This window comes from Malaclemys terrapin, chromosome 8 (genome assembly GCF_027887155.1).
Source record: "Malaclemys terrapin pileata isolate rMalTer1 chromosome 8, rMalTer1.hap1, whole genome shotgun sequence".
Classification (NCBI taxonomy): domain Eukaryota; kingdom Metazoa; phylum Chordata; order Testudines; family Emydidae; genus Malaclemys; species Malaclemys terrapin.
Genome location: NC_071512.1, coordinates 108,299,290 through 108,325,672, shown reverse-complemented (window position 1 = coordinate 108,325,672; position 26,383 = coordinate 108,299,290). Strand labels below are relative to the sequence as shown.

The window sequence follows — 26,383 nt, the reverse complement described above, 5'->3', positions numbered from 1 at the left end:
ATCTGCATTTGCACATTCCACAGATTAGGTTTTAGTGGCCTATACTTTGTGTATTATTGAGCATTTAAATAGGTAGAAGCATTAATTTAATGGTGGTGGGGGGGGGGGGGGGAACAGCTCCCACGCAATGCTCTAAAGCAATGTCTTGGCTCTTTAAGACTGGCTCAAGCACGAATCGCCTCCTCTCCTGTCTGCGGGCAGGAGTTTGGACATCTTGTCAGTACCCTTGACATGAACAGCTGGGAATGACAGATCAATGGTTCAATACTCTCAACAGCATGTCACCGACGTGACAGCAAATGTTATTCTAATGAAGCCGTAATCATAGTCAAATTACGCGGTTCAATTCCCGGGAGGGGGTGAAGAAGGGGGAGCAGAGGTCAAAGTTCAGGAACTAAAGGTTATCCTGCTTACCTCAAGCACTTGCTGGAGATTTGGCTGCCCATCCACCATGCCCTGAATAATTCCAGTCAGCTGAAACAAAAGAGAAAGAGAAAACAAGAGTCAGAGAAGCATTACATCGATCATTAGAAGGTCTCCTCTCCCGCCCACCTTTCTGAAACTGTAACGTGCTCTTGTGAGCAATTTGGGCAATACCAAGTCCTGTTAACTGCAGTACAGCAGCCCTGGGAACTGCCCCACCAGCAAGCAAGAACACAGCACGATTCCAGAAACCGCTAAGCAGCGAGCTCTTACACATAAGCTATGAAATACTGGAACTCAAAGTCATACAGATTTGCTTAGGGGAACAATATAGAATTTTTTCCAACCCTGCAGCCAGTGCTATAATGGAATTCCTAAGCGCTCCCCGTTTCAATATGCCGATCTTTTCAGTATCAGTTTTGCTGCTGCCCTAAGTTACACAGCCAGATTTTACTACACACACAAGCTGTCTCCCAGCATTCCCATGCTGGGGTGAGGACACAACAGAAATGCCTAGGAACAGATAAATAAAATAAACCTGTCTCGTAAAATGAGGTGCGCAGGGTGTTAGTTTGTCCTTCACAGTGATTGGAGAAGCATGTATCCATGCTTTATATTAGTTTAAAACTCCCTGGTTTTACATTTTAAGCAGACAGTAAAATATATATATATATATATATATTTAAATGGGTTTTTTTAAATTAAGTCTGAAGAAAATCCATTCCATTTTAAAATACGGCTACATTTTGTTTTTCAGTAAACACTTCGGGGTAGGGACTGACACTGGACCCAATCCTGCAAACATTTAAGCACATCAGTTGTTTCATTGACTTCCGTTGGATTACTTGCGTATTTAAAGTTCAGCACATGCATGAGTGTCTCCAGGGTCAAGGCTTGGTGTGTGTGTCTGCGAAATGCCTAGTATAGTTTGGGGCACTTAGTTTGGGGCTGGTCTACACTACCGCTTAAGGCGAGGTAAGTTATGCCGCTCAGGGGTGTGAAAAAGCCACCCCTCTCAGCAATGTAAGTTACAGAGACTTAAATTGGTGTCCAGCCCGCGCTATGTCGGCAGACGTAGCTTCTGCCTCTCATTGAGGTGGTGTCACTATGCCGACGAGAGAGCGCTCTCCTGTCAGCACAGCACATCTTCACCAGCTGCGCTACAGCAGCGCAGCTGTGCCAGTGGAGCGTGGTCGCGTAGACTGGCCCTTAGACTTGGTCTACACTACCACGTATCTGGGTATAACTCCATTGCTCAGGGGGTGTGGAAAATAAAATGCAAACCATGTTATTTCATTTAGTATCACAGTTTTCTGATCATGTCTGAGCCCCGATTAAAGCGAAGACTATGATTTTGTTAATACATACAACATCCAGACTCTCAGAAAGCCATGACAGTCTAGTCACGAGCTGCAGACGGGAAGAATTCTTAACAGGCTCCCTCCTATCCAGGAGTAACCCTTCTATTGTAGAAGAGGTCAGAGAACACGAGCCTTATGACAAGCCAAGGGCCTCAGCGCCTTATTAAAAGGACAGCAGCCTATGCAAGCTAGCCTACCCCTATGCTTCTTTGGCTGCCTGGCTTACAGCATTGAAACTTACAAAAACCAAAACACAATTAAACTCCAATTAAAGTGTAATTACATCTAATGAATACCAAATACCTGATTCACTGAAGAAGCTGACTCTAAGTGGGAAGATTACTTTCTTGTGGCGACTTACATCCAGTGGTAATATATACCTTTTAGGGAAGGAATTTTCATTTTAAGAACGTAGAGTTCCTCTAGGTGGGTTTCTGAAGTTTATCAAGTCATTATTAGGTGGCATTTTAAGGAAGTGGAGAAACACAGACACTGTTATATTCCAGAAACTGTTTTTATATTAATCTGTATTTTAATTGTGTAACAGCTGCTGCCTACAGACTTCCCATGCACTAAAGGAAAATAAATTTAAGAGATTAACTGCACTGTTCTTTAGCATGGTGTTTAACTCATGTTTTGCCTCCTTGGCTTGTTTTGTCCCTTGCTTAGTAAAAGTCTCTCCCACCGCTGACCCAGCACAGCTGGGTAACTCACCCCTCACCACTACTCTCTAGTGGGAGTGCTGGCCCCCGCTCGGTGGTGAGCAGCCCGAGCTGACGCTCTGGAAATGGGCGGAGATTGAGCGGTTTTGGTAAAAGGCCGTAAGAAATCTCACACGGCCTGTGTCCATGGGAATGGCTTCCCACAGCTTTCTGGACCTCACTGGCATCTCATTCATTTAGTAGCTGCACCCATTAAAGGGTACAGGGGAGGGAGGGAGGCAAGGCATGCAGGTGGCTGGATGGGGCCATGGCTGGATTACACCCTATTAGGAAGGAGAGGAAGGTGAGGTATAACAACAGGTTGCACCATGCACAGTTAGACACACTGTAGGGATAAGGAGATTGCCGACACTGGACTGCAATGCAGGGGAGCCGGGTTCTGTTCCCAGCTCTGGCACAGACGCACTGTATGACCCTGATTAAGTCACCTCCCCTCTCTGTGCCTTACGTCACGCTGCCGTGCGGGGGCTCCAGAGCACAGGTACCGACCTCAGGGCCGATAGTTGAGAAGCAGAGCACAAACCCCAAATTGGCTGTGAGCTCTACACTTAGATTTCACCAACTAATCAGAAAATGTGAACTCCTCAGGCACTGTAGTGGAATCACAAACAGCCCCCATGGGTGCTCCGACCTGTCTCACCACCCACGTCAGCCTGCCTTTCTGACAGATGGTCCCCTACACCAAGGATCACAGCAACGTTCCAGTTACTCCCAGTCTCAAAGGACCCGTCACCAACCCCAGGTCAATTGCCCCTCAGATCTCACACCAAAGATAAAAGAAGAACAGGAGTACTTGTGGCACCTTAGAGACTAACATAATGCTTGCAGCCAATCCTATAATAAACTATCTAAAGATTTATTATATAGGAAAAGGAAATAAGAATTATTTACGAGCTTAAAGCCGGTAAACATAGATACAACAAAGAGACAACTAAGAGGGGATATGATGGCGGTCTATACAATCATGATCGGTGTTGAGAAAGCAAATAAGGAAACATTATTTACCCGTTCCCATAACAAGAACTAGGAGTCACCCAGTGAAATTAATAGGCAGCAGCTTTAAAATAAATAAAAGGAATTACTTTTTCCACCCAATGCACAGTCAACTTGTGGAACTCCTTGCCAAGGGATACTGAGAAGGCCAAAACTATAACAGGGTTCAAAAAAAAAAAAAAAAAAAAAAAACACCTAGGTAAGTTCACGGAGGACAGGTCCATCAATGACTATGAGCCAGGATGGTCAGGGATGCAACCCCATGTTCTGGGCGTCCCTAGCCTCTGTTTGCCAGAAGCTGGGAATGAGTGACAGGGGATGGATCACTTGATGATTTCCTGTTCTGTTCATTGCCGCTGAAGCACCTGGCATTGGCCACTGTCAGAAGACAGGATACTGGGCTAGATAGACCATTGGTCTGACCAGTATGGCCGTTCTTATGTTCTTATACACAAAAATCAGTTCCAATCTTAAGTTTCAAATGATGATAGACGCTTCTGTAATAAGCAAGCTCTATATGTTCTTAAGGGATAACCCAGGCTAAGCACTGGGGAGCTTCTGCTTATGCCTAATAACCCTTGCACCCCAGAGTCCGAGCAGCACAGAGATCCAGTCCCTCCTTGTTAGGGGATTTTATTTACTTACCCCCTTCTGCTCGGAGCTGCAAACTCAGCCGCTGGGAGGAATTCACTTGCAAGACTCATTTTCATGGAGCGGGGAAAGAAAACAGCAAAGTTTCTACCCTCTGCCTCGGTCCTCTTTACTGTTCCAATCTAGCTTGTCTGGTGTCCATGGGCCTTCCTTGTCCAGCAGGACATAACACCATCTGCTGGAGACCAGCACTCCACACTAGTTAAGGTCTCTCCTGGCTGACGATTTACACACTTAAAAAGACTTGTGGTCAAATATTACCTTACACTATGGGACGTAGATGCTGTAAGTGAGATTAATGCTTGTGAGCAACTCACAAGCATTCAGTCAAGTTTAAACAGTAAACGCATTCTTATAGTTCCAATCCCGATGTTAGCAATACTAACCCACCGGCGAGCCAGACCGATGCCAGATGTAGTCAGTCGAGACATGGGGACCTTGGCCTGAGCAGGGACCTGCTCTGCCAGCACCACAACTCAGTTCTCCATTGGGAAGATGGGGGTAATGATGCTGCCCTACCCAGGGGCGTTACAAGGACAACTTCATGAGTGTTTGTGTGGTCTCAGGGCTTGTCCACCCTTAGAACACTTCAGTGTGGACACTGCCTAGGCCAACGGGAGGGGTTCTCCTGTCAGTACAGGTGATTCACCTCCCCAAGAGGTGGTAGAAGAGGGAAGAATTTTACACAGGGATTTAGGTCACTTAACGCTGCTATGGGGTATGGATTTCACACACCCCTGACCAACCTAGTTAAACCAACCTGATTTTCTACTGTAGACCAGGCCTCAGACTGGATGATTTAGATGGGGATTGGTCCTGCTTTGAGCAGGGGGTTGGACTAGATGACCTCCTGAGGTCCCTTCCAACCCTGATCTTCTATGATTCTATGGTTAAAGAGCTGAGCAGCACAGACCAGCCAATCAAAGGGCAGCGTGTGTGCAGGGAGGCTGGGAATAACACCTTCTGCTGAAGCCCCTGGCATTGGCCATTGTCAGAGACAAAACACTGGACTAGACGGACCACTGGTCTCCTCCAGTGGAGCCAACATGTGTTTCACAAACACGCATCTATACAGGAGTGATAACAATCCTTCGTCACCCTCCATGCCAGGGACAGTCAACCTGGGGCTCGGGGGCCACGTGCGGCTCCTTGTCTAGGCACCGACTCCGGGGCTGGAGCTACCGGCACCAACTGTCCAATGTGCCGGGGGGTGCTCGCTGCTCAACCCCTGGCTCTGCCACAGGCCCTGCCCCCCTCCACCCCTTCCCGCCCCCTCCCCTCAGCCTGCAGTGCCCTCGCTCCTCCCCCCCCCCCGCCAAGAGCCTCCTGCACACCGCGAAACAGCTGATTGGGAGGTGCGGGGAGGGAGGGGGAAGGCGCTGATCGGTGGGGCTACCAGTGGGTGGGAGGCGCTGGGAGTGGGGAGGAGAGAGGAAGCTGATCGGGGGCTGCTGACATATTACTGTGGCTCTTTGACAATGTACACTGGTAAATTTTGGCTCCTTCTCAGGCTCAGGTTGGCCACCCCTGCTCCATGCTATCAGTCTAAGTTTTTATACTACCCCCATCACTGTGGTATCTGAGCGCCAGATATCTCCATTTTACAGACAGGAACACCGAGGCAGTTAATTGACCGAGGCCACCCAGTGAGTCAGTGTCAGAGCTGGAAACAGAGCCCAACGATGTTGACATAGAGGTACAAGGGGACGGGAAAGGTCTTCACTGGATCATCCTCTCCCATAGAAGTGGTATGAGCGCAGAGCAGGGCAGAGCTAAGTCTCATCTGCAGAGGGGCCACAGATTCCGCACGCACTTACATACACAGGGGACTTCTCCAGGGGCAGTGCCGTCTGCGAGAAGGCAACGGGAATGCTGCGTAAGCTGCAGAAGCCAACTTTCTCCTTACAATACCCCACCTTTTAACCAAGAATCTCCCTCCGTGCCTTCACCGTTGGCTGCTGTGTTACACAGGGCCTCTGCTGGAAGGGCAAACAACGAGTTGCTGCCCCAGCTGGGTTTTGCCTTTACTTTTCCCCTAGCCCGAAGGCCCAGGCACATGGCAGCTGAGGTGAGCCTCGGGCCCGCTCCGGCGGCAACCACCCTGGCTTTGAGAAAGTTCCCAGGTTTCAGCACATCGGCAGTGTTTTATAACTTCCTGCTGGATTTTAAGGGGGCAATCTGGGCTCGTCCTCATCGACACCACGGCTAAAAGCAGCTCAGGCTCCCACACCTCAGAGGTGAAGTCACCTTTGGGAGGAGTGGGCTAAGGAAAAGGCCAGCAAGGCCACCACCAAGCCCTGTCTACACTAGGGCTTTTTGATCTCTCCCAGTGCGGCTCACACTATTCCAGCTCCGCCTCTGTTAGCAACGGTGGGGGATTTTTCAGGAAAAGGCCTACGGAGACCCTGCCCCACATACTCAATTGACTCTGGAGCAGCACTACAGATTGCCAGCCCATTTTAATTCCCCCTCCAGGGCCGGCTTTAAGCTGATACACCTGATTCCCCGGAATCGGGCCCCACGCCTAACAGGGCCCCGCTCCGGGGGTCTTCGGCGGCAGGGGGGTCCTTCAGTGCTGCGGAAGACCCGGAGCGGACCCCCCGCTGAGAAGTGCCGCTGAAGCGCCAGACTGCCGCCAGGTATTGGAATCGGGCCCTGCAGGTCACAAAGCCGGCCCTGCCCCTCTCCCCAGGTGTAAGTTTTCCCTCTTGATCACTCTGTAGAGGCAGGCGTGTGTGCACGATTACCCACGCAGCCCTGTAAGCACCATGCACCTCTGCTCCCCTGGGAAAGCAGCGAGCAGAGGGCAGGCAGACAGGAGAGCCGTGCACATGGCAGACTTCAACGCCGCAGCTTTCCCTCCGCCGTTTATCTCAGAAACCATCGTATTTCCACACCAAGACAGTTTGCTGATTACATAAGCACTTGTCTCTGGTGTACAATCTGATCATCACGCCTGGTCTTTCTTTGTAGACAAAGAGGCCAATAAATCTCACCCCTTATAAGTAGAGGTGCCTAGACAAAGCCCTTTACTGGCATTTAGCAAAATGGGTTATTTTTCGGACAACATAAAACAGCGCCGAAAGCTCGCTTTAAGCATCACGGCTGTTCAGACGAACGCTTGATAAGAGCTAGCAGCTCCAGCAGCAGGAGGGGCAGCACTACAGACTTCTTGTCCAACCCGCAGCTGTGTTCTCATGGCTCCGGCTGCCCCACGGAAATATGGAGGGGACTCTGCCCCCTACCCACAGGGTCCCACGACAGAGGTAGGCCTCTGTAGAGGAGCTAGTGCCAGGCCTCCTTCACCACTCATCTAGTGAGCATAGTCCTTGTGCGCAGGGGTCGTTTTCTAACCGATCTGCTCTAGGAATTACTGTGTGGCAGTTCTCCGGCCTGTGGTATACAGCAGGTCAGATAAGAACATAAGAACAGCCATACTGGGTCAGACCAAAGGTCCATCCAGCCCAGTGTCCTGTCTTCTGACAGCGGCCAATGCCAGGTGCCCCAGAGGGAATGAACAGAACAGGGAATCATCAAGTGATCCATCCCCTGTCGCCCATTCCAGCTTCTGGCAAACAGAGGCCAGGGACACCATGACTAGCTGATCACAATGATCCCTGTTGGCCTGGGAATCTACAAATCACCTGTAAAGAACATTTAAACGACAGCAGAGGGAAGGGCTGGGCTGCAAGCAGGAACTCCTCTCATAGACTCATAGACTTTAAGGTCAGAAGGGACCATTACGATCATCTGGTCTGACCCCCTGCATGCTGCAGGCCATAAAACCGTCCCTACCCCTTCCCTGGACTCTGCTGTTGAAGTCCCCAATCCTGTTTTAAGTGACCTCAATCGGCAGAGACCCTCCTGCTAGCGATCCCTGCCCCATGCTGCGGAGGAAGGCGAAAAACCTCCAGAGGCTCAGCCAATCTACCCTGGAGGAAAATTCCTTCCCGACCCCAAATATGGCGATCAGTAAGACCCCGAGCATATAGGCAAGAGTCTCCAGCCTGACCCGTCAGCCATTATACTATTTACCTACCATTGCTTGGTTTTCCTCGACTACTATGTTTTACCATTAAACCATTCCCTCCATAAACTTATCTAACTTAATCTTAAAACCAGACAGGTCCCTCGCCCCCACCGTTTCTCTCGGAAGGCTGTTCCAATATTTCACCCCTCTGACTGTCAGAAACCTACGTCTAATTTCAAGCCTGAACTTCCCCACGGCCAGTTTATATCCATTCGTTCTCGTATCCACATTAGTACTAAGCTGGAATAATTCTTCTCCCTCCCTTGTATTAATTAATTAACATACTGTGACAGAGCTGCAGGTATTTGTTCCCAAGCTAGCCACTCAGCTGCTGTGGTCTTACCCACCTGCGTTTGCTACAAAAGACATTTAACAAACCCCATCTCTTCTAGTCTCCTCTGTCCGATGTGTGATCCAGGAAGCCAGATTATGATAAGGAGTGGGGTGCAGGCAGGGGACAGACAGAAAATTCCATCCCTTTGGAGAGCACAGAAGAGTGGCATGTTCCGAAGACGACATAGTCAGATTTGCAGCTCACCTCATTTGTCCTGTGCCCACAGGCCTCGCAGTTTGTAGCCATGATGATCACTTCCTTGAAGTGTGGAATTTGCACTTTGCTGCATCAAAACTTCTTGTTCACCCAGAAATGTGACTACACAGCTGGTCATCACATGATTGCCAAAAACTTGGGGGGAGGGGGAGAAGATCACCAATGATGAACCTACACTGAATATCCAGCCACACCAAATTCAAGACCTAGCTAAAGATGGAGCCAGGCGGCGTTCAATCCACAAGGAGGCTGTGTCCCCCTTTAGGATTTGCCTCGGTGATCGGAGCAAAGGACTGAAAACCGGACATCTCTTAAGGCACAAAGAATTGTGCCTAACACAGGGTTCAGGTTACACTTCGTCTCCAGGCGCTGGCTTATATCCATACCACAACAAAAGCCATTTTGTAAATACATTTTTCCTTATCCATGCTTTCCACAAAACCTCTGATTATTAATACAGAAAGAATTTGTCAAAGTCTAATGTATTTGTGCGTCCTGTGTCGTCGATTCCAAGGCCAGCAGGGACCACTGTGATCCTCTAGTCTGGCCTCCTGCATTGTCGCACAGGCCAGAAAACCTCCCTCAGGGAGCCCTGCATCAAGTCTGAGCTACAGCGTGTTATTTATTAAATTGTGGTGCCACCCGAACACCTGAGGTGTTTTCCGAACGCAACGACAGACCCTGCCCCAAAGAGGAAAGCATAATCTGTTCACGTAATGCACTCGATTAACTCAGCTTGGACAAGGAAGCAAGAACAGTCAGTTTCCCTTGTGGGCACTCATGCGATAACACGCTGTTGCAATGTTTAGTTTGGAGGGGGAAACAGCAGAGGAATGTTTGAATCCCCACAAAATAGTTTTTATTGCAACTTTTAAAACTTCATGAGACTATTTCTAGCAAATTTAGGTCAATCTGTACAAACCTATAGTTTGGGCCCAAATCCACGAGGCAATGTCCCTCTAAATATATAGCACATGCCTGTTTATAGATTTCTCTCGCACACACACAGAGCCAGAGTAGTTGCCCAGAGTGCTGTTATTGCAGTTGCAATGTGTTTCCGCTATACCCCCGTTTTCACACATTTTCATTCTGGAAGCACTCCCGCTCGTGGGATTCCATTTTTGATGCTTAGTTTTTTTGGAAAGTTTGAACAAAATCCCTTTGGCTGGTTTTCAGTTATAGGCGAGAATAAAAGAGCATTTGTTTTTACAATGGGGAAAAGAAGGAGGGATTAGCTGTCTCTGGGGAGGTTCTTCTGCCTGGCAGAATGGAGAAACAAGGTATGGGAGGGGATATCTTTTATTGGACCAACTTCTGTTGGTGAGAGAGACGAGCTTTCGAGCTTACACAGAGTCTTCTTCAGGCAGAATCCAGGTATTTTAAGCATTCAGACAATATGTTAAGAGGCCCAGGACAAGTACTATGGGTACCCGATCCTGCTGCCACTGAATTACCATTGCCTTCGGTGGGGCAGGATCAAACTCTGGATCTTGCTGGGTGATGAGAACTGCAGTTACCTAGTGCGAAACTGCTGTCTGTGGGAAGGAGGGCAGGGCATATGAGGAGTAACAACAGAGCGTGTGTATCACCCATAGATCTCAATGTGTTTTACTAGTGTGGGTAAGTTTTATCCCTCTAAAGGGGAAACTGAGGCACACAGAAGGAAACTGACTTGCCGAAATTACACACGGAGTTAACAGAAGAGTTGGAATAGAACCCAGTCCATTTTAGCCAGTAGACCATGTAACCTCAGAACAGCCCAAATGTGAAAGGAACGTAATTTAAAAGCATAGGGTTAGAAGGGACCATAAGGGTCATCTATTCTAATCCCCTACCAAGAGACAGGATTTGTTGAGTCTAAACCATCCAAGACAGATGGATCCAGCCTCCTTTTGAAAAACCTCTAGTGAAGGAACTTCCACAACCTGACGAGGCGTCTGTTCCATTGTCCTACTGGTCTTACAGTGAGGAAGTTTTTCCTGAGATTTAACCTAAATCGGCTCTGCTGTAGTCTGAACCCTTTGCCTCTTGTCCTGCCCTCTGTGGCAAAAGAGAACAACTTTTCTCCATCTTTTTGGGGGCAGCCTTTCAAGTATCTGAAGACTGCTATCATATCCCCCCCTTACTCCTCTCTTTCCAAACAATACATATCCAGTTAGAATCATGGAAGATTAGGGTTGGAAGGGACCTCAGGAGGTCATCTAGTCCAACCCCCTGCTCAAAGCAGGACCAACCCCACTAAATCATCCCAGCCAGGGCTTTGTCAAGCCGGGCCTTAAAAACCTCTAAGGAAGGAGATTCCACCACCTCCCTAGGTAACCCATTCCAGTGCTTCACCACCCTCCTAGTGAAATAGCATTTCCTAATATCCAACCTAGACCTCCCCCACTGCAACTTGAGACCATTGCTCCTTGTTCTGTCATCTGCCACCACTGAGAACAGTCGAACTCCATTCTCTTTGGAAGCCCCCTTCAGGTAGGTGAAGGCTGCTATCAAATCCCCCCTCACTTTTCTCTTCTGCAAACTAAACAATCCCAGTTCCCTCAGCCTCTCCTCATAAGTCATGTGCCCCAGCCTCCTAATCATTTTTGTTGCCCTCCGCTGGACCCTCTCCAATTTGTCCACATCCTTTCTGTAGTGGGGGGCCCAAAACTGGACGCGATACTCCAGATGTGGCCTCACCAGTGCAGAATAGAGGGAAATAATCACATCCCTCAATCTGCTGGCAATGCTCCTACTAAGGCAGCCCAAAATGCCATTAGCCTTCTTGGCAACAAGGGCACACTGCTGACTCACATCCAGCTTCTCATCCACTGTAATCCCCAGGTCCTTTTCTGCAGAACTGCCGCTTAGCCAGTCGGTCCCCAGCCTGTAGCAGTGCCTGGGATTCTTCCGTCCTACGTGCAGGACTCTGCACTTGTCCTTGTTGAACCTCATCAGATTTCTTTTGGCCCAATCCTCCAATTTGTCTAGGTCAATCTGGACCCTATTCCTACACTCCAGTGTATCTACCTCCCCCCCATTCCTTCAGCCTTTGCTCCTATGGCTGCATTCCATCACTTCGATCATCTTTGTCCTTCACCTCTGGATCCTTTTGTGTTTCTCTACATCCTTTCATACATTGGTGACCAAAATTGGACACAGTGCTCCAGCTGAGTCCTAACTAGTGCTGAGTAGAGCGGTACGATCACCTCCCGTGACTTGCATGCGATGCCTCTGTTAATGCAACCCAAAATTGCATTTGCTTTTTTTTGCAACAGCATCACATTGCTGACTCCTGTTGAGGTTGAGATCCACCACAACTCCCAGATCCTTCTCAACAATGCTGCTGCCAAGCCAGTTATCCCCCAGTCTGTATTTGTGCATTTGGTATTTCTTCCCTAAGGGTAGCAGCTAACCTTTGTCTTTGGGGAATTTCATTTTGTTGTCTATCGGCCAGTTTTCCAATTTATCAAGATCCCTCCAAAGTATTGGCAACCCTCCCTAGCTTTGTGTCATCTGCACACTTGATCAGTAAGCTCTCTATTCCTACATCCAGGTCATTAATAAAGACGTTCAACAACACTGGACCCAGAACAGATCCCCATTTGAGACCTCGCCCCATTCCGACATCATTCCATTAATAGGTTCTCTTTGTTTTCGGTTGTTTAACCAATTCTGTATCCACTTAATGGTAGTTTTGTTGAGTCCACATTTCTCCAGCTTACTTATCAGAATGTCATATGGGATTCTGTCAAAAGCCTTGCTGGTGTCCAGGTATATTATGTCCACCGCATTTCCCTCATCCACCAAATTAGTTACCCTGTCAAAGAAGGAAATCAAGCTGGTTTGGCATGATTTGTTCTTAGTAAATCCATGCTGGCTGCTAGTGATCATCCCTCCATCCTCCAGGTATTCACAAATTGCGTGTTTATACATTGCTCTAGTCGTTTTCAAGGTATCAAAGTCAGGCTGACTGGTTTATAGTTCCCGGGCTCCTTCTTTTTAAAGATGGACACCATGTTAGCCCTTCTCCAGTCTTCTAGGACTTCTCCGATCATCCATGAGTTTGTGAATATTATTGCCAGTGGCAATAATATTCCATTTATATATATCTATCAGGGGAAATCTTTGGAGTATATACTAGTGCAAATTCTTAATTCTTTGAGTTAAATACGAGAGAGAGAACACAACAAATCTCTTCCTTTTATAATCCAAGGACCTCATGACTCAGAGCCCCATGTAATTTGCATGCTGTCATTATGCACATTTGGGAAGAGGTGGATATGGACTAAGGGAATAACGGCCCTTAGTGGGGACAGTAATCAGATAACAAGAACACACACTCATATCCTGGAAAGAGAATCTTAAAAAAAAAAGTTTTTAAAAATTGTCTTATCACAAGGTTAGGGGGTTCTGGTGACATCAACCCACAGCAGTGAAGCTCATGATAGGACATCAGATCCCTTGAATCACACAGCAGCACAGCGTTATTTATTTCCTTCCATTGGGAACATGCTCTATTTAACCTTCCACACCAAACCGCTGTACTGGACCAGTGTCAACACTCTGACACGTCCCATTCACTGTGCTCTGGAGAGGGCCCCAGTACCTTTGATGGCATAAAGGAACCACAGAATTAAAGAGGTTATCTGCTGTGATTGTCTATTGGATAAAACAAAAGATTTGCTACAAAAGAGTTTAACAATGTTTGTACAGCGCTTAGCACAAGAGAGTCCTGGCCCAGGACTGGGGCTCCAAGACACTATAATAAAATTATTATTATTATTATTAGAATCAACAGCAAGGAGTTGCAGTGATGGTTTATGTTCAACCTGCTCTACGAGGCGCTAACCCTGACCCCATGCAAAAGGTAAACCTGTTTCCCGGTTAGAGAGAAACTCTTGGAGCACCGTGCGTCCTTCGCGTTTACCTCTGTACAGAAGGGAGTAAGCTGAGGGTGCACCACCGGCTGCACATACATGTGAAAGGTGGATTCAATCTCCATCGTCCTGCCATTTAGCTTCAGAATGGGGAACTCAATGATTTCCTGAAATAAGGCACAAAAGAAAACAAGTTGTTATAAAAAGACGACAGCTGGGAAGACCCAAACCAAGCTCTTTGGGGCAGGGACCATCTTTTTGTTCTGTATTTGGACAGCACCTAGCGCAGTGGAGTCCTGGTCCAGACTGGGCGTCCTAGGCCCCATGGTAATACAAACAATACATTAGAGGAAGACGGCACCTCCCCATTTTAAGAAGGGGCACACAGCTCTAAAAAGGAAAAAACTAGGCCCAATGTGCACAGTAAGCAGGAGAGTCGCCCAGGAAGGAATGGGGTCGCAACATTGCTATTAGGAAGGATTACACGTTTGCAGTTTATTACGGTAGCTCCCAAAACTAGGCAGCAAGAACTTACTGTCAAGTACCTGTCTAAGTCGCAACCAGGCCAAATTTTCCCACCAGGATCTGATCACCCTCACGCAGAAAGTCAGCCTGCCACCTCTCTCAAAACACTCCCCACAAAGCCAACACACAGACACATACAGCAGATCCATTGTCACTTAGCCAGTACAATCCAGAAGCAGTACTCGGAGAGAGACCAACGTCATCAACTTTACCAGGGGCCCTTCTGAAGGATGTAGGACATGAGACAATTGCATAAAGCGCCTCCTGCTGGGAGAGGCTGGAACTGAAGTTGCAATGTGCTCTCCCACAGCCTGGACTGCTAAGCCATGCTATACCCAAAATGCTGTGATGAACCAGGAGCTCCCTCACCAATGCAACCTTTATGGTATAGAGCACTGCACAAACACGGGCTTATTCCTTACAGCGAATTTATGCTGATAGGGAAATAGAAACGTTCTTCATCAGGAGAGCGTTCAATTATAGGAATAATCAGCAATCAAAAATTTACATGGACCTGTTAATAAAAAGTTTAAACAAAGCCAGTTACGATGGATTTCTCAATTATTAAAAAATATATATGAAATTAAAAGATCCAACCCCTGAATAACGGCAATAAAATCCTTTGTGTTTGTCCCCCCCCTTCTCCCCCCCCAAGTTTAATGTAAGAGAAGTGACAATTTGTTTGGTGTCTTTAAAGAATAATTTGTCTCTGTTATTTAATAGAGATGCATGGCACCAGGGTTCTGGAGTGCAAATGAGCCCACTGAGTGATAACCATGCAACAAGCCTCTCAAATCACTTGAGGGGGAGACGGGGAAGAGCGGGAGAGAGAGAGAGAGAATAAAAAAAATATTGCTTTTTAATATTCAAAAACAGTTTGCAAAATTTAATCAAAGCACAGCAAAAGCTAACATTTTTACCACTTTGACATTTTTATTAGCGCTTTCATAAATTTTTAAAACATGAATGGAATTAGTTTAACAACAAAAAACTGCCTGAAAACATCTGGAAGAGACAAATAAATAATACAAAATAAATAAATAAAAGGCAACTCTTGTGAGTAAAATTAGCATGTGGAAAATGCAGTCGCTGCAGAGTGGTTAACGTAGCTTTCAGCCCCGGCTGCAACCCCAGTGACCCAGGCACGGAAATTATTGTGAGGTCATACATACGAGATGATGACATCACCACACGCTGAAAGCCAAAGGGAGAAGGAGGGGTGGGGGGTCGGGAGAAAGGGAACAGCACGGATTTCCATTTCACATAGTATACATGAATACACTGCTACAGGGTGAAGGACTCCTGATAGCTCCCGACCCAAGGACTTGGGGGTGGAGGGCGTAAAGGGGGCAGACACAGGGTAGGCGGTGCAGTGGAGTAGGAAACGTGGGAAAGGCGCATCAAATGAACAGAAGAAGAAATAAGCGTGACATTTAGCCTTAATGCAAGGTTAAGGTGGACAAATCCAGCAGCAGGGAATGCCAAAGCGTATGGCCCCCCCCGCAACATTAACCCTGCCACACGACACGCTACAAACATGCAGTGGGGCAGGCAGAATTTTGTTTCCTGATTTTGTAGTGTACGATTTCTCTGCCTCAGCACCGCAGGAAGGCTCACAGTTTCTCTGTAAATACGCTTCAGGTAAAACTGTTCCGATTTTGCAAAGGTCCCACATACCACTCAGACCTAGTCCCATTCTCAATCTGAACTCACCGAATTCAGCCATTTGAAGGATCACCCGAAAACGCGAAACTGGTGGTCAGAAACGGGCTTTTGTTCCTCCCCCTCACATAATCCTGAAATGGCCGAACACACTTGGCTCGACATCTCCCTCCATACCATCATGGCATAGCAGACCCCAGCACTACGAGTTTCGGCTCAGGAGGAGAAGGTTTTAGCAAGTCTGGGCATACATGAGAAGGGAGTTACAATGAAAGAGTTTTGTAGCCTTCGCTACAGGGAGGGCTAGCTAACAGCTAGTGTTCTCCTACCTGCCAGCCTTCCATTCCCAAGCTCGAGGACCCCTTCGTTCTCCAAAGGGCCGAGCCCCTTCAGACCCCACTGACTTCAATGGGAGCCGAGGAAGCGCTGCAGCTTTTCGGGTTGGGCTCTACATGAGGCGCTACTGTCCAAAGGTGTATCTCCATCCCAGGATGAAGGGAAAAGAAATTGGTCTCTCCCAGATGGAGAGACAGCCACACACTGTATGTGTGTTGCCCTGCAGAGAGCAGTCCTAGGGGAACGGAGAGCTCCTGAGGGGCCCATCAAGTGCCCAGAGGTGAAGAAGGGCTGAAAGAGAGCCTTGCATGGCGCTGCCCAAGGAGCTGATGCGCAAAGGTGTCAGTCATTTGCTTCTAGACCGGAGGCAAAAATCTCTTTCAGGAGGGTCGGATTAAAACAGACTGGGAAAATAAAAAGCTGAACTGAAAACCCTGGAAAATGTAATGCTATCAAGAATTAATACCGGTCTGTGGCCACAGAGAAAAAAATGACTAGCAACTTGGATGTCTTGGGAGAAAGACTAACAGGTTTATTTTGGCTTATTTGGTCAGTTTTTCAAGGGAATGGCGAGGACCTTCCCAAAAGGCTGTTTATCTGAATGCTCCTTAGAGTGGAGATTTTTCCAGTCTCTGGCGATGTTTGCTCCGCTGGTATCTAAGGCAACAGATACCAGCCCCATGATATGAGCTCCACTCCTCACTAACAACGTTAGCCAGTTCTGCAATGAAATTTAACCTGTGACACCGCTGTACTTTTCATTTAAACTTTCATTTGGAGAGAAGCAGTGTTCGGAGACCCTGCAGTTTGTCCTACTAATAAAGACAAGTGTTGGGGCCTTTAAAGGTGCCATTCATCTTTTGCCTTTATTAAATTCAATTTTCTTAAGCCCATGATGCATCATGAAATTAGGGGTTGACATTCCTGCGGAAACAAAAATATCTATCAAATATAAATAGGAAAAAAGCCCTCTATTACCAAGAATGTATGGCTTAAAGTTGATCTGTTTCCACTTTAAAAAAAAAAAAAAAAAAAACACCAAGCATATGGCTTGTTTTAGATATCCCAAATGTTATTACAGATCTAGAATTTCATTAGTAATTATTATGAAATGGTGAGCCAACCCTGCCTCCACCCTGACAGACTGCGATTCAGAAAAGCAGCTAGGCACTCATATACTCTCACAACTGGCCTGGCTAACTCTGAAGTGCTAGGTTACATCTACACTGTCAAACCGGTTTTGGGGGGAAAACATTACAATTACAGGTACACTGGAAATTGGTCCATTTTCGCTGAACGTAAAAACTGCCCAGGATCGCCACACACATCCGCATCTAATTCTGGCCTTAGGGAGCATTAATGCCAACTTCAGTGTTTCCCAGATCTAGTTCCACCAGCATTAGTCTCTCCCATCTCTATCTCTTTTTTAACTGTTTTCTTATAGATTTCTCACAGCCCAACCTGAACTGGTAAATGCAAACATGAGGAGGAGTTCGGAATGAGTTGGAATCGTTTTGGAGATCTTTGGAGATTGCAAATAGCTATATTCTACCAGGAATACAAACAATCCACTGTGTACACCCATTCCCACTGCAGTTATATATTTTATTTAGCAGGGTAGCCTAACTTGAAAGGCAACCTGGAATTCAAATTGCTGGTGATAAATAATACACTCTTTATTAGCCTTTCCATTACCATGAAAAGTTGAATACATTTTGAATGGGAAAAGTCTTTGGCACACAGCTCCAAGTCACTGGCACAGGCATTTGCAATTATATTGTGGGAACAAAGAGATTTTAGCAGGTCTGAAAAGACACCACAATTCCCCCCCCGCTGTGCTAATATACAAACGTGGGGAAAGTTAAAGTTAAAAATATCCTGTTACCAAATCTGTTTGCTCATATACATGAGTCTGCAGTTCTTTAAACTAAACTGCATGACAGCGCACTGATAATTTTTGCCCTCCTTCCCAGCCACCCCAAAAAAGAGAGACCACATGCAAGCACTCAGAATAACCTGCCTGTCCCATGACAGTTCTCTTTGAAACAGCTGGTAGGCTGCATCACAACTAGCTGATTGAAAGCTAACAAGGATTTCCTTTTCTGAGGGATTAGGAAAATTCATGAGGGCCTGTGAAATCACCTCTATAAATTCAGCCTTTTACTGCTTCACCCTCACTACATGAAACCTCCTGCCTAAAACTCCAAACTGGGGATGCAGGAAGAGGGGGAAGGGGAAATTAGTCATTTTAATTCTGCTGATAATAAAGAAATTAAACAGTTACGCTCACTAAACGTGTTCCCATAATGGGGAAATCTCTTGGGTATAGAAACAAAACAGCAAGAGTTACCCTGCTATTCACAGAGGAATCCTTTGCCCATAATCTTGGATTCTTGGAACCTTACTATTATTAGATTACAAGAATAAAATACACAGCAAGATCTTCCAGGCTTGTCAAACCCTTTACCCAAGTGTCTATGTGAGGAGTGGGCGGGGCACGCTCAAAGCCCCGTATTTATTTATTTAGGTTAGACTAATGCCCATTGAGTTCAAAAACTACTCTGGAGTATGATTTATTCCATCCCCACCCCGCCCCTTGAAGAAGCTTAATAAATACAAAGGATAAAAGGTGCCAGTAAAAATTAGAGCTGACTGTTCAAAATGCAATAAAAACAAGTGGGTGCTGCCCAGGAGGGAAAAGGATTTTCCTGGTAAGAGAAAGGACAGAACTTTCTGCTAAGACACAGACCCCCTTTGACACCTTCCAAAGGGGGCAGAGGCAGGAGGGTCCTCCGTGGAGGGGACACACGCTCAATGGCCGTGCAGTCTGTTCAACTGTTTTTCTTTCAAAGAAAAAAGTCATTTTATGCAAAAAGAGCTTATTTCTTAAACAAACACTCGTGTTTTTGATTTACACCACGGGCTGCTCCTAAATAATTTATGGCGGGTTAAATTTATTGCACAGCCCTGGCCGGCTGCAAATTCGAATTGCCAAATAATTAGATTTTAGGGCAATGCTTATAAATTATCCGCCGATTTGTCCGGACTTGTTTGTCAGTTGCTTTGTGCTTCAGGTCATCTTTGGCATTTCACTGTTTGTGTTTTAATTGCTGATTTACACTTTGACAGATGAGAGTTGATGCCTCCAAGTTTCCGGGCGGGGGGGAGGGGGGGAAGAGAGGGAAGAATCAGAGCTTTTAGAAAGCTTGTTTCTCCCTTTTTTCCAGGGCAATTAAAATAGAAAAAGGGACAGAGCCTGGACACTGCAAACCTAACAGATTTGTCTTTTTTCCCCTTCCTTAATTATTTTAACTAAAGCTGTTTTCAAGTTGAGCAGTCCTGCACTGGTCTCCAGGGGCGACTGGCGAGATTTGCTCACAGGTCTATCCCCAATAGCTAATTTCAATTAAACTGACCAACACACACACACACCAGACAGACAAGGAGGTCAGTAACGGGGGAAAAAGAGGAGAAAAAATAAAATCACAGGCCGTGCTAACTTTCTGAAGGATGGTCATCTAACACGTGCATGTGCACACACACACACACACACACACACAGTGTGGAATACTGCAGCACACGGTTTGAGGCAAGTTACTTTGCGTATTCGTCAACCCTGTTCAAGAGCCCTTTGGGCAGCAGCAAGCACCAAATTAGTTCTGCCAGAACTACCTGGAAGAAGACACCCACATACATGTGCACACACACACACTTGCCAGTTAAATTCGTTTAAACAAATATATCCTGGGAAAGGAGCAGAGAAAGTGCAGGTTGGGGGAAATCCTAGACTTTCACACTCAGCATCACTCAAAGGAAGAACAAAAGGGAACAAGGGAAAGCACCACAAGATAACGAATCCTGCAGAAAATGTTGACATGATGCCAACTTCTGCTGCTGGCTCTTGGAATACTAGGGTTTTCTTCCCGCCATCCCTGCCTCTAGGATCAGTGTACTGCCTGCCCCAAATGTTCAAACATCAGGAGTCAGGCCCGCAAAATCAGGAGACTCTCTCGACAATCATGACCTTTTCTTTAAATGATCAACTGAGGTTCTTTTTCTTTAGTCTTCTGGGTTCTGAGCCTTTAGATCACACTTGGGTCATATTTTCAGGCTTCTCTCCACAACCATGACGGTGAGAAACTTTTTTATTATTATTTATTTATTTCAGTGAGACTCTCGGCGTCCATTTAATCAAACGACTCCAGGAGCTTGAGCTTTAAGACAGCCGCCAAATATCGCAAACTTGAAATTTGCATCACTGAAATTCACAGATTCCAAGGCCAAAAGGGACCATTCTGATCATCTAGTTTGACCTCCTGTGTAACGCTGGCCACAGAACATCCCCAGATAATTCCCAGAGCAGATCTGTTAGAAAAACATCTAATCGTGAGTTAAAAACTGCCAGTGATTGAGAATCCAGCAGGAGCCTTGGGAAATTGTTCCACTGGTTAATGACTTTCACTTTAAAACTGTTCGCCTTATTTACAGCCTTACTTTGTCTGGCTTCAACTTCCAGCCACTGGATCGTGTTCGACCTTTCTCCGCTAGACTGAAGAGCCCATTATCAAATATTTGTTCCCCATGTAGGTCATTACAAACTGTGATCAAGTCACCCTTAACCTTCTCTTCGTTAAGCTAAACAGATTGAACTCCTCGAGTCAATCACTACCAGGCAAGTTTTCTAATCCTTTAATAATTCTCCTGGCTCTTCTCCGAACCCTCTCCAATTGATCAACCTCCTCTTTGAACTGTGGACACCAGAACTGGACACAGGATTGCACCGGTGCCAAATACAGAGGTAAAATAAACTCGCCGCTCCTTCTCAGGAATCCCATTTATGCAACAAATAACTGCATTAGCCCTCTTGGCCACAGCGTCACACTGGGAGCCCGTGATCGGCTGATCATTCACCATGACCTCCAAATCTTTTTTCAGACTCACTGCTTCCCAGGCTAGTGTCCCCCATCCTGTAATATGGCCTCCATTCTTTGTTCCTAGATGAAGAACATTTAGTCATGCTAAAATGCATATTGTTTGCTTGTGTCCAGCTTACCAACTGATCCAGACTGAGCTTCATTAGTGACCTGTCTGCTTCATTATTTACCACTCCCCCACTTGTTTCATCTGCAAACTTTATCCAGAATCCTTTTATATTTTCTTACAGATCCCTGCAGAATCCCACTAGAAACACATCCAACTGCATGAGGATTCCCCGTCTACAGTTACATTTTGAGACCTATCAGTAGGTCACCTTTTAGTCCACTTAAAGTGTGCCATGTTAATTTTATATCTTCCCTTTCCAGCTTGCTATCCCAAGCCACAACCACATCCCTGGATGAGAAGGCTTGGGCAAGACTCCCCACTAGAACGTACCAATGCAGTACAGCAGCTGGTGGGTGAGAGTCACTCAGCATTCCCTCTCCTTCCCCCAGGAGCTGAGAACATTGTCTCACAACCAAAGGAAGCCCAAAGAAAAACAACAAAAATGGTCAGGGGCCAGTGGGACTGACTGAAATGAAGGAGAGACCAAAAGAGTTTGATATATATGATTTAGCTAAACAATGACGCGGGGGGGAGGGAGGGAGGGGAGGAGCACGTTGACAGGGTGTCATCTGTACGGACATTTGAAGAGTGTAACACCATGGAAAAGGGAATTATTCAATCCAACATGGGGTAAAGCTAGTTTAAAGCTAGTGGGGGAGATTTAGGTTGGATGTTAGGAAAATCTCTCTCACTAGGAGGGTGGTGAAGCACTGGAATGGGTTCCCTAGGGAGGTGGTGGAATCTCCATCCTTAGAGGTTTTTAAGGTCAGGCTTGACAAAGCCCTGGCTGGGATGATTTAGCTGGGGATTGGTCCTGCTTTGAGCAGGGGGTGGGACTAGATGACCACCTGAGGTCCCTTCCAACCCTGAGAGTCTATGATTCTAATCCATGAGCCCTAAATGGGAAAGTTTTCAACTAAATACCTGGAAAAAGGTCTTGACCGTGACGTGTGTTAGAGCATGGAATAGTCTCCCACAGGCAGAAGATGTGGCCCCCATTGCAGTGGATGCACCAGAAAGTGTCCTGTCGGGTACACTCCTGCCCCAGCACCTGGGGGACTGAGTGGATGATCCACTTCTAATGTCTATGATCCCAAAAGTACTTCCAGCCCCAGAAAGAGGAGACTGGGACCAAGAACTGAATTGGAACCACAACTTCGATGATGAAAAACCTAAATCCTACTTTTTAAACAGTTTTTTTCCAATCAAGCTGATTGAGGTCCAAGGCCTCATCCCAGGGCACACAGTGGCTGTGTCTGCACTAGAGCGTTATGTCAAAAGTTTCCCACCTTTGCTAACAGCAGTGCCACTCTGTGAGCACGAGCAATGACAGGAGCACTAGTGTTCACCAGGCTTCAGCAGCCACCATCATCTAACCCTGCTTGGGCCCAAGTCTGCATATGGAGCCATCTCTAGATTTCCTCAGAGATTTTCAGAGCCACCTACGGCAGTGGTCCCCAAACTTTTCACATGCCCCCTTCTACGCCCCAGATGCTCAAATCCTATTAAAGTTAAAGGGAACTGGGCACCCAAATCCCCTAGGTGGGTTTGAAAATCCAGACGTAAGGCTCCAGTTTAGCTGTTTGTAGACTGGGATGCTTCCATTAGGAAACACGACAGAACCACTGACGGATCCCACATTCAGACAGACAGCTCATCCTTCTTTGCTGGCCTAAACCCTCCATTTCTCATTTACTCCTGAGCTGATCTCTGCCCATCACACCTGTCTGCCTCCCACGCTCCCCCAACTCCCTCATACACATGCTTTGAGCCTTCTTACTGCTCCTTGCCCCAAACCATTAGTTGTACAGACTCTCCTCCCTTCCACATTCAGAATCAGCAACATAGAATAGCAACATCATCCATTTGTTTCCTCAAAAGCCACTCACACGTCTTTGATTGCCCGTGGTACGAGGCTGTAGAGCTTCAATAGCTGAAGCTTGAGGTCACAATGAAGATTTGCAGCTCAGACCAGACTGGAAGCCACAGCATGTATTACCCTGGGGGGCAGGTTAAGCTGGGCTAAGCCAATCCTTGCGCTTCCAGACATTATCTTTTTATCGCAAAGGACGACAACCCACACTGAAGCCTTTTTCAAGCTACGAAATAAGATGGCAAATGCTGGTTGTAGGAGCTGTTCTCCTTCTCTGATCTCAGGCAGACTCTTAGGGCTTCTCTACATTACCCGCTGGATCGACGGGCAGCGATCGATCTAGCGGGGGTCGATTTATCGCGTCTAGACTAGACGGGATAAATCGACCACCGAGCGCTCTCCCGTCGACTCCGGTACTCCACCAGGGCGAGAGGTGCAGGCGGAGTTGACGGGAGAGCATCAGCCGTCGATTTACTGCAGTGAAGACACCACGGTGACTAGATCTAAGTACGTCAACGTCAGCTATGCTATTCACGTAGCTGAATTTGCATAACTTAGATCAATCCTCCCCTCTCCCCCCAGTGTAGACCAGGCCTCAGGCTCTTCGAGCCATGCCTTTTCCTCCCAGCAGCCACTGTCAAAAATCAACGTACTAAAAACCCTAATGCACCAGCGTTGGCACGGTTTGGCAGAGGACATCTTCTCTATGAGGTTGGCCATTTCTTTAACAAGCACTCCCTCGTGCCTGACGCAGAGGGTGCAAGAGACGTTTATCCTGAATGCTAAGAGGCCCCACATTTTTACCTTCTTGTTGCCTTATCAAAAACTTTTAAAAAAATCAGTCCTTCACAACAGGCTCTCCCCTCTGCAGCCTGAAACAAACTCAGACTTTCTTGTATTAAGGTCCAGAAATGTTTCCCTCCTCAGTTGACACCAGGCAGTGCAAATGATCGACATTCCCAGTGCTGGTAAAACACATGGGGTGGGTGCGAAGGTCGTGTGTGTACCGGGGCGTGATAGCCATGCCAGCTAACAGTAGGCTGCAGTGGATTTTTGATTTGCTTTTATAGACAGGGCCTAACAACAGAATCAGAATAACTCTGCCAACAAACCGAAGTCTAAATAGATAACCTAATGATGGCTGGCAAGCCAGCCTAAGAAATAGGAGAGAGGGGACAAGCACAAAAATCTCATCACGAAAAGGCTGGCTATTCCTCACTCCCTGCGGGATTAGCCACTGATTAGCAATGAGACCTTAACAGCACTAAATCCCACTCCCTTCATCCAAATTAGAGATCATATACCCTATGACCAGAGCAAGGAAAAGAGGAAAACGGAGGCCCTACCCAGCCCCTCTCGGGGACCCCACAAATGAACAAGTGAGAAACTGAGGCATAGAAAGCTTACTGACTAGCCTACGGTCACACAGGGGTCTGTGTTAGAGCCACAGTTAGAACTCAAGAGCTCCTGGCTCCAATTCCGTATCCAAACCACTGTCCCCTGGCTGCCTACAGCCCAAAAGGATTTCAGTGGGCTGGGCAGAAAAGTGACCATGAAGTTAGATGCTTTCTTGGAAAGTTCTTGATGCCTTTTTACTCTCTGAACTTTTGTTTTTCCCACTTGGGCTCAGTCCCAGAGCTCATTTTCTGAAGAACAGCCACTCGGTTACTTTTGAGTCAGACGTGTCCTTCCCTTCTGGGATCAATCTGCAGGCTTCAGGCGGTGTCTGCACGACAGATCTTACAGTGGCACAGCTGTACTGCTGTAAGGTCTCCCATGTAGCCGCTCTACGCCAACAGGAGAGAGATCTCCCGTCGGCATAATTAAACCACCCCCAGTGAGCGGCGGAAACTATGTCAGCGGGAGAGCATCTCCTGCTGAGATCGGGCTGTGCACACCAGCGCTTTCATTGGTAAAACGTGTCGGTCGGGGGAATGGTTTTTTTCACACCCTGACTGACAAAAGTTTTACCGACAAAAGTGCTAATGTAGACAAAGCCTTAGTGATAGTTCAGATGCTCTTCTGAGCTCAGGTAACTTAAAAATACTGTTTGGCTTTAAAACATCATACTTGGAAAGGACACAAGATGTCCTCAGCAAGCACGGATGACTCAAATCTTACAAATATGGCTTTGAAATATCTCCACTATGAATATTTACAGGCAGCGTTTGTACCGCACACTGCACAATGGGGCTAGGAACGACTGGAGTTTCAAGGTGCTACCACAATATCATAAGTGCACTCAACTACTGTGCTTGTTCCCTTAACCTCAGTCTGCAAACATGTTCAGCTGCACAAGGCGGGGGAGGGGATATCTTTTACTGGACCAACTTCTGTTCGGGAGAGAGACCAGCTTTCGAGCTACACAGAGAGCTCTTCTTCAGGTCAGGAAAGGTACTGAGAGGATCAGAGCTAAATACAAGATCCAACAGATAGTTTAGCATAAGTAGTTAGCACATATTGTAAGGGACCATTCAAGGAGAAGTGGCCCGTTAACACCCCTATAATCACAGGACAGAAAGGGGGGTTAGTGGGTTACAGTTTGTTGTAATAAACCATAAATCCAGTGTCTTTATTGAGACCATGATTTTTAGCGTCTAGCAACGTTATGAATTTAAGCTCCCAGGTTTGTCTTTTGAAAGCGTTGTGCAGATTTCCTTTAAGGATGTGGACTGAGAGGTCAGATATAGAGTGACTGCTTGTGAAAAATGTTCACCCACAGGTGATAGCTTGCTTCTGATGATGAGCTTGAAGAGGTTGGTGGGTTGTTTGAAGGCCAGAAGAAGAGGTTCAGGAAAGATTTATTTCAAGATGGGGTCCCCATCGAGTATGGATTGTAGTTGTTTGATACCCCACATGTGTTCCAATATGGGGTGGTAGGTGACAACTAAGGGTGTGCGGTCAGAGGAGGTTTTACTTGGAGGGGATCTGGATCTCCCTTCCCTTCTCCCCCCCATGGTGAGTGCTGCTCAACTACCTTCTTCTGCAACAACCGCCCTATTTAACTATGCAGTTGGTTACTTGCTCCATGGTTAATGATTGCACAGCTAATGGCACAGTGCTCAAATAGTGCAGGGGCACTAGTGCACCCTGGGATACATTACAGAGTTAGGTTGACACAAGGCAGTTTACATTGACCTAACTCTGTAAGCGTCGACACTAACGTCGTTCCCACCGATGTAACTCGCTCACCATACCGACTTATTAACTCCCCCCTGTGAGAGGCATAGCACGTAGGTCGATGCAGTCAGGTCGACGCAGCGTCAGCATAGAGACCGAGTTGCTTACGTTGACTGCAGCTGCCTTTCAGTGTGGACATGCAAAAGCGATGTAATTACTGCAGTGGCTGTAT

General features: G+C 46.9%; 1 protein-coding gene across 3 annotated transcripts in view; it reads right to left on the bottom strand.

Moving 5' to 3' along the window:
- Nucleotides 1-26,383, bottom strand: part of ERI3 (ERI1 exoribonuclease family member 3) — a 225,557-nt gene that overhangs the window by 179,612 nt on the left and 19,562 nt on the right. For all 3 annotated transcript variants that reach the window (XM_054037792.1, XM_054037791.1, XM_054037793.1), the window contains exons 3-4: nucleotides 13,643-13,759; nucleotides 415-474 (exon numbers count right to left, since the gene is read on the bottom strand). In XM_054037792.1, coding sequence (XP_053893767.1) covers nucleotides 415-474; nucleotides 13,643-13,759 — 177 coding nt within the window. The remainder of the gene's footprint in view (nucleotides 1-414; nucleotides 475-13,642; nucleotides 13,760-26,383) is intronic.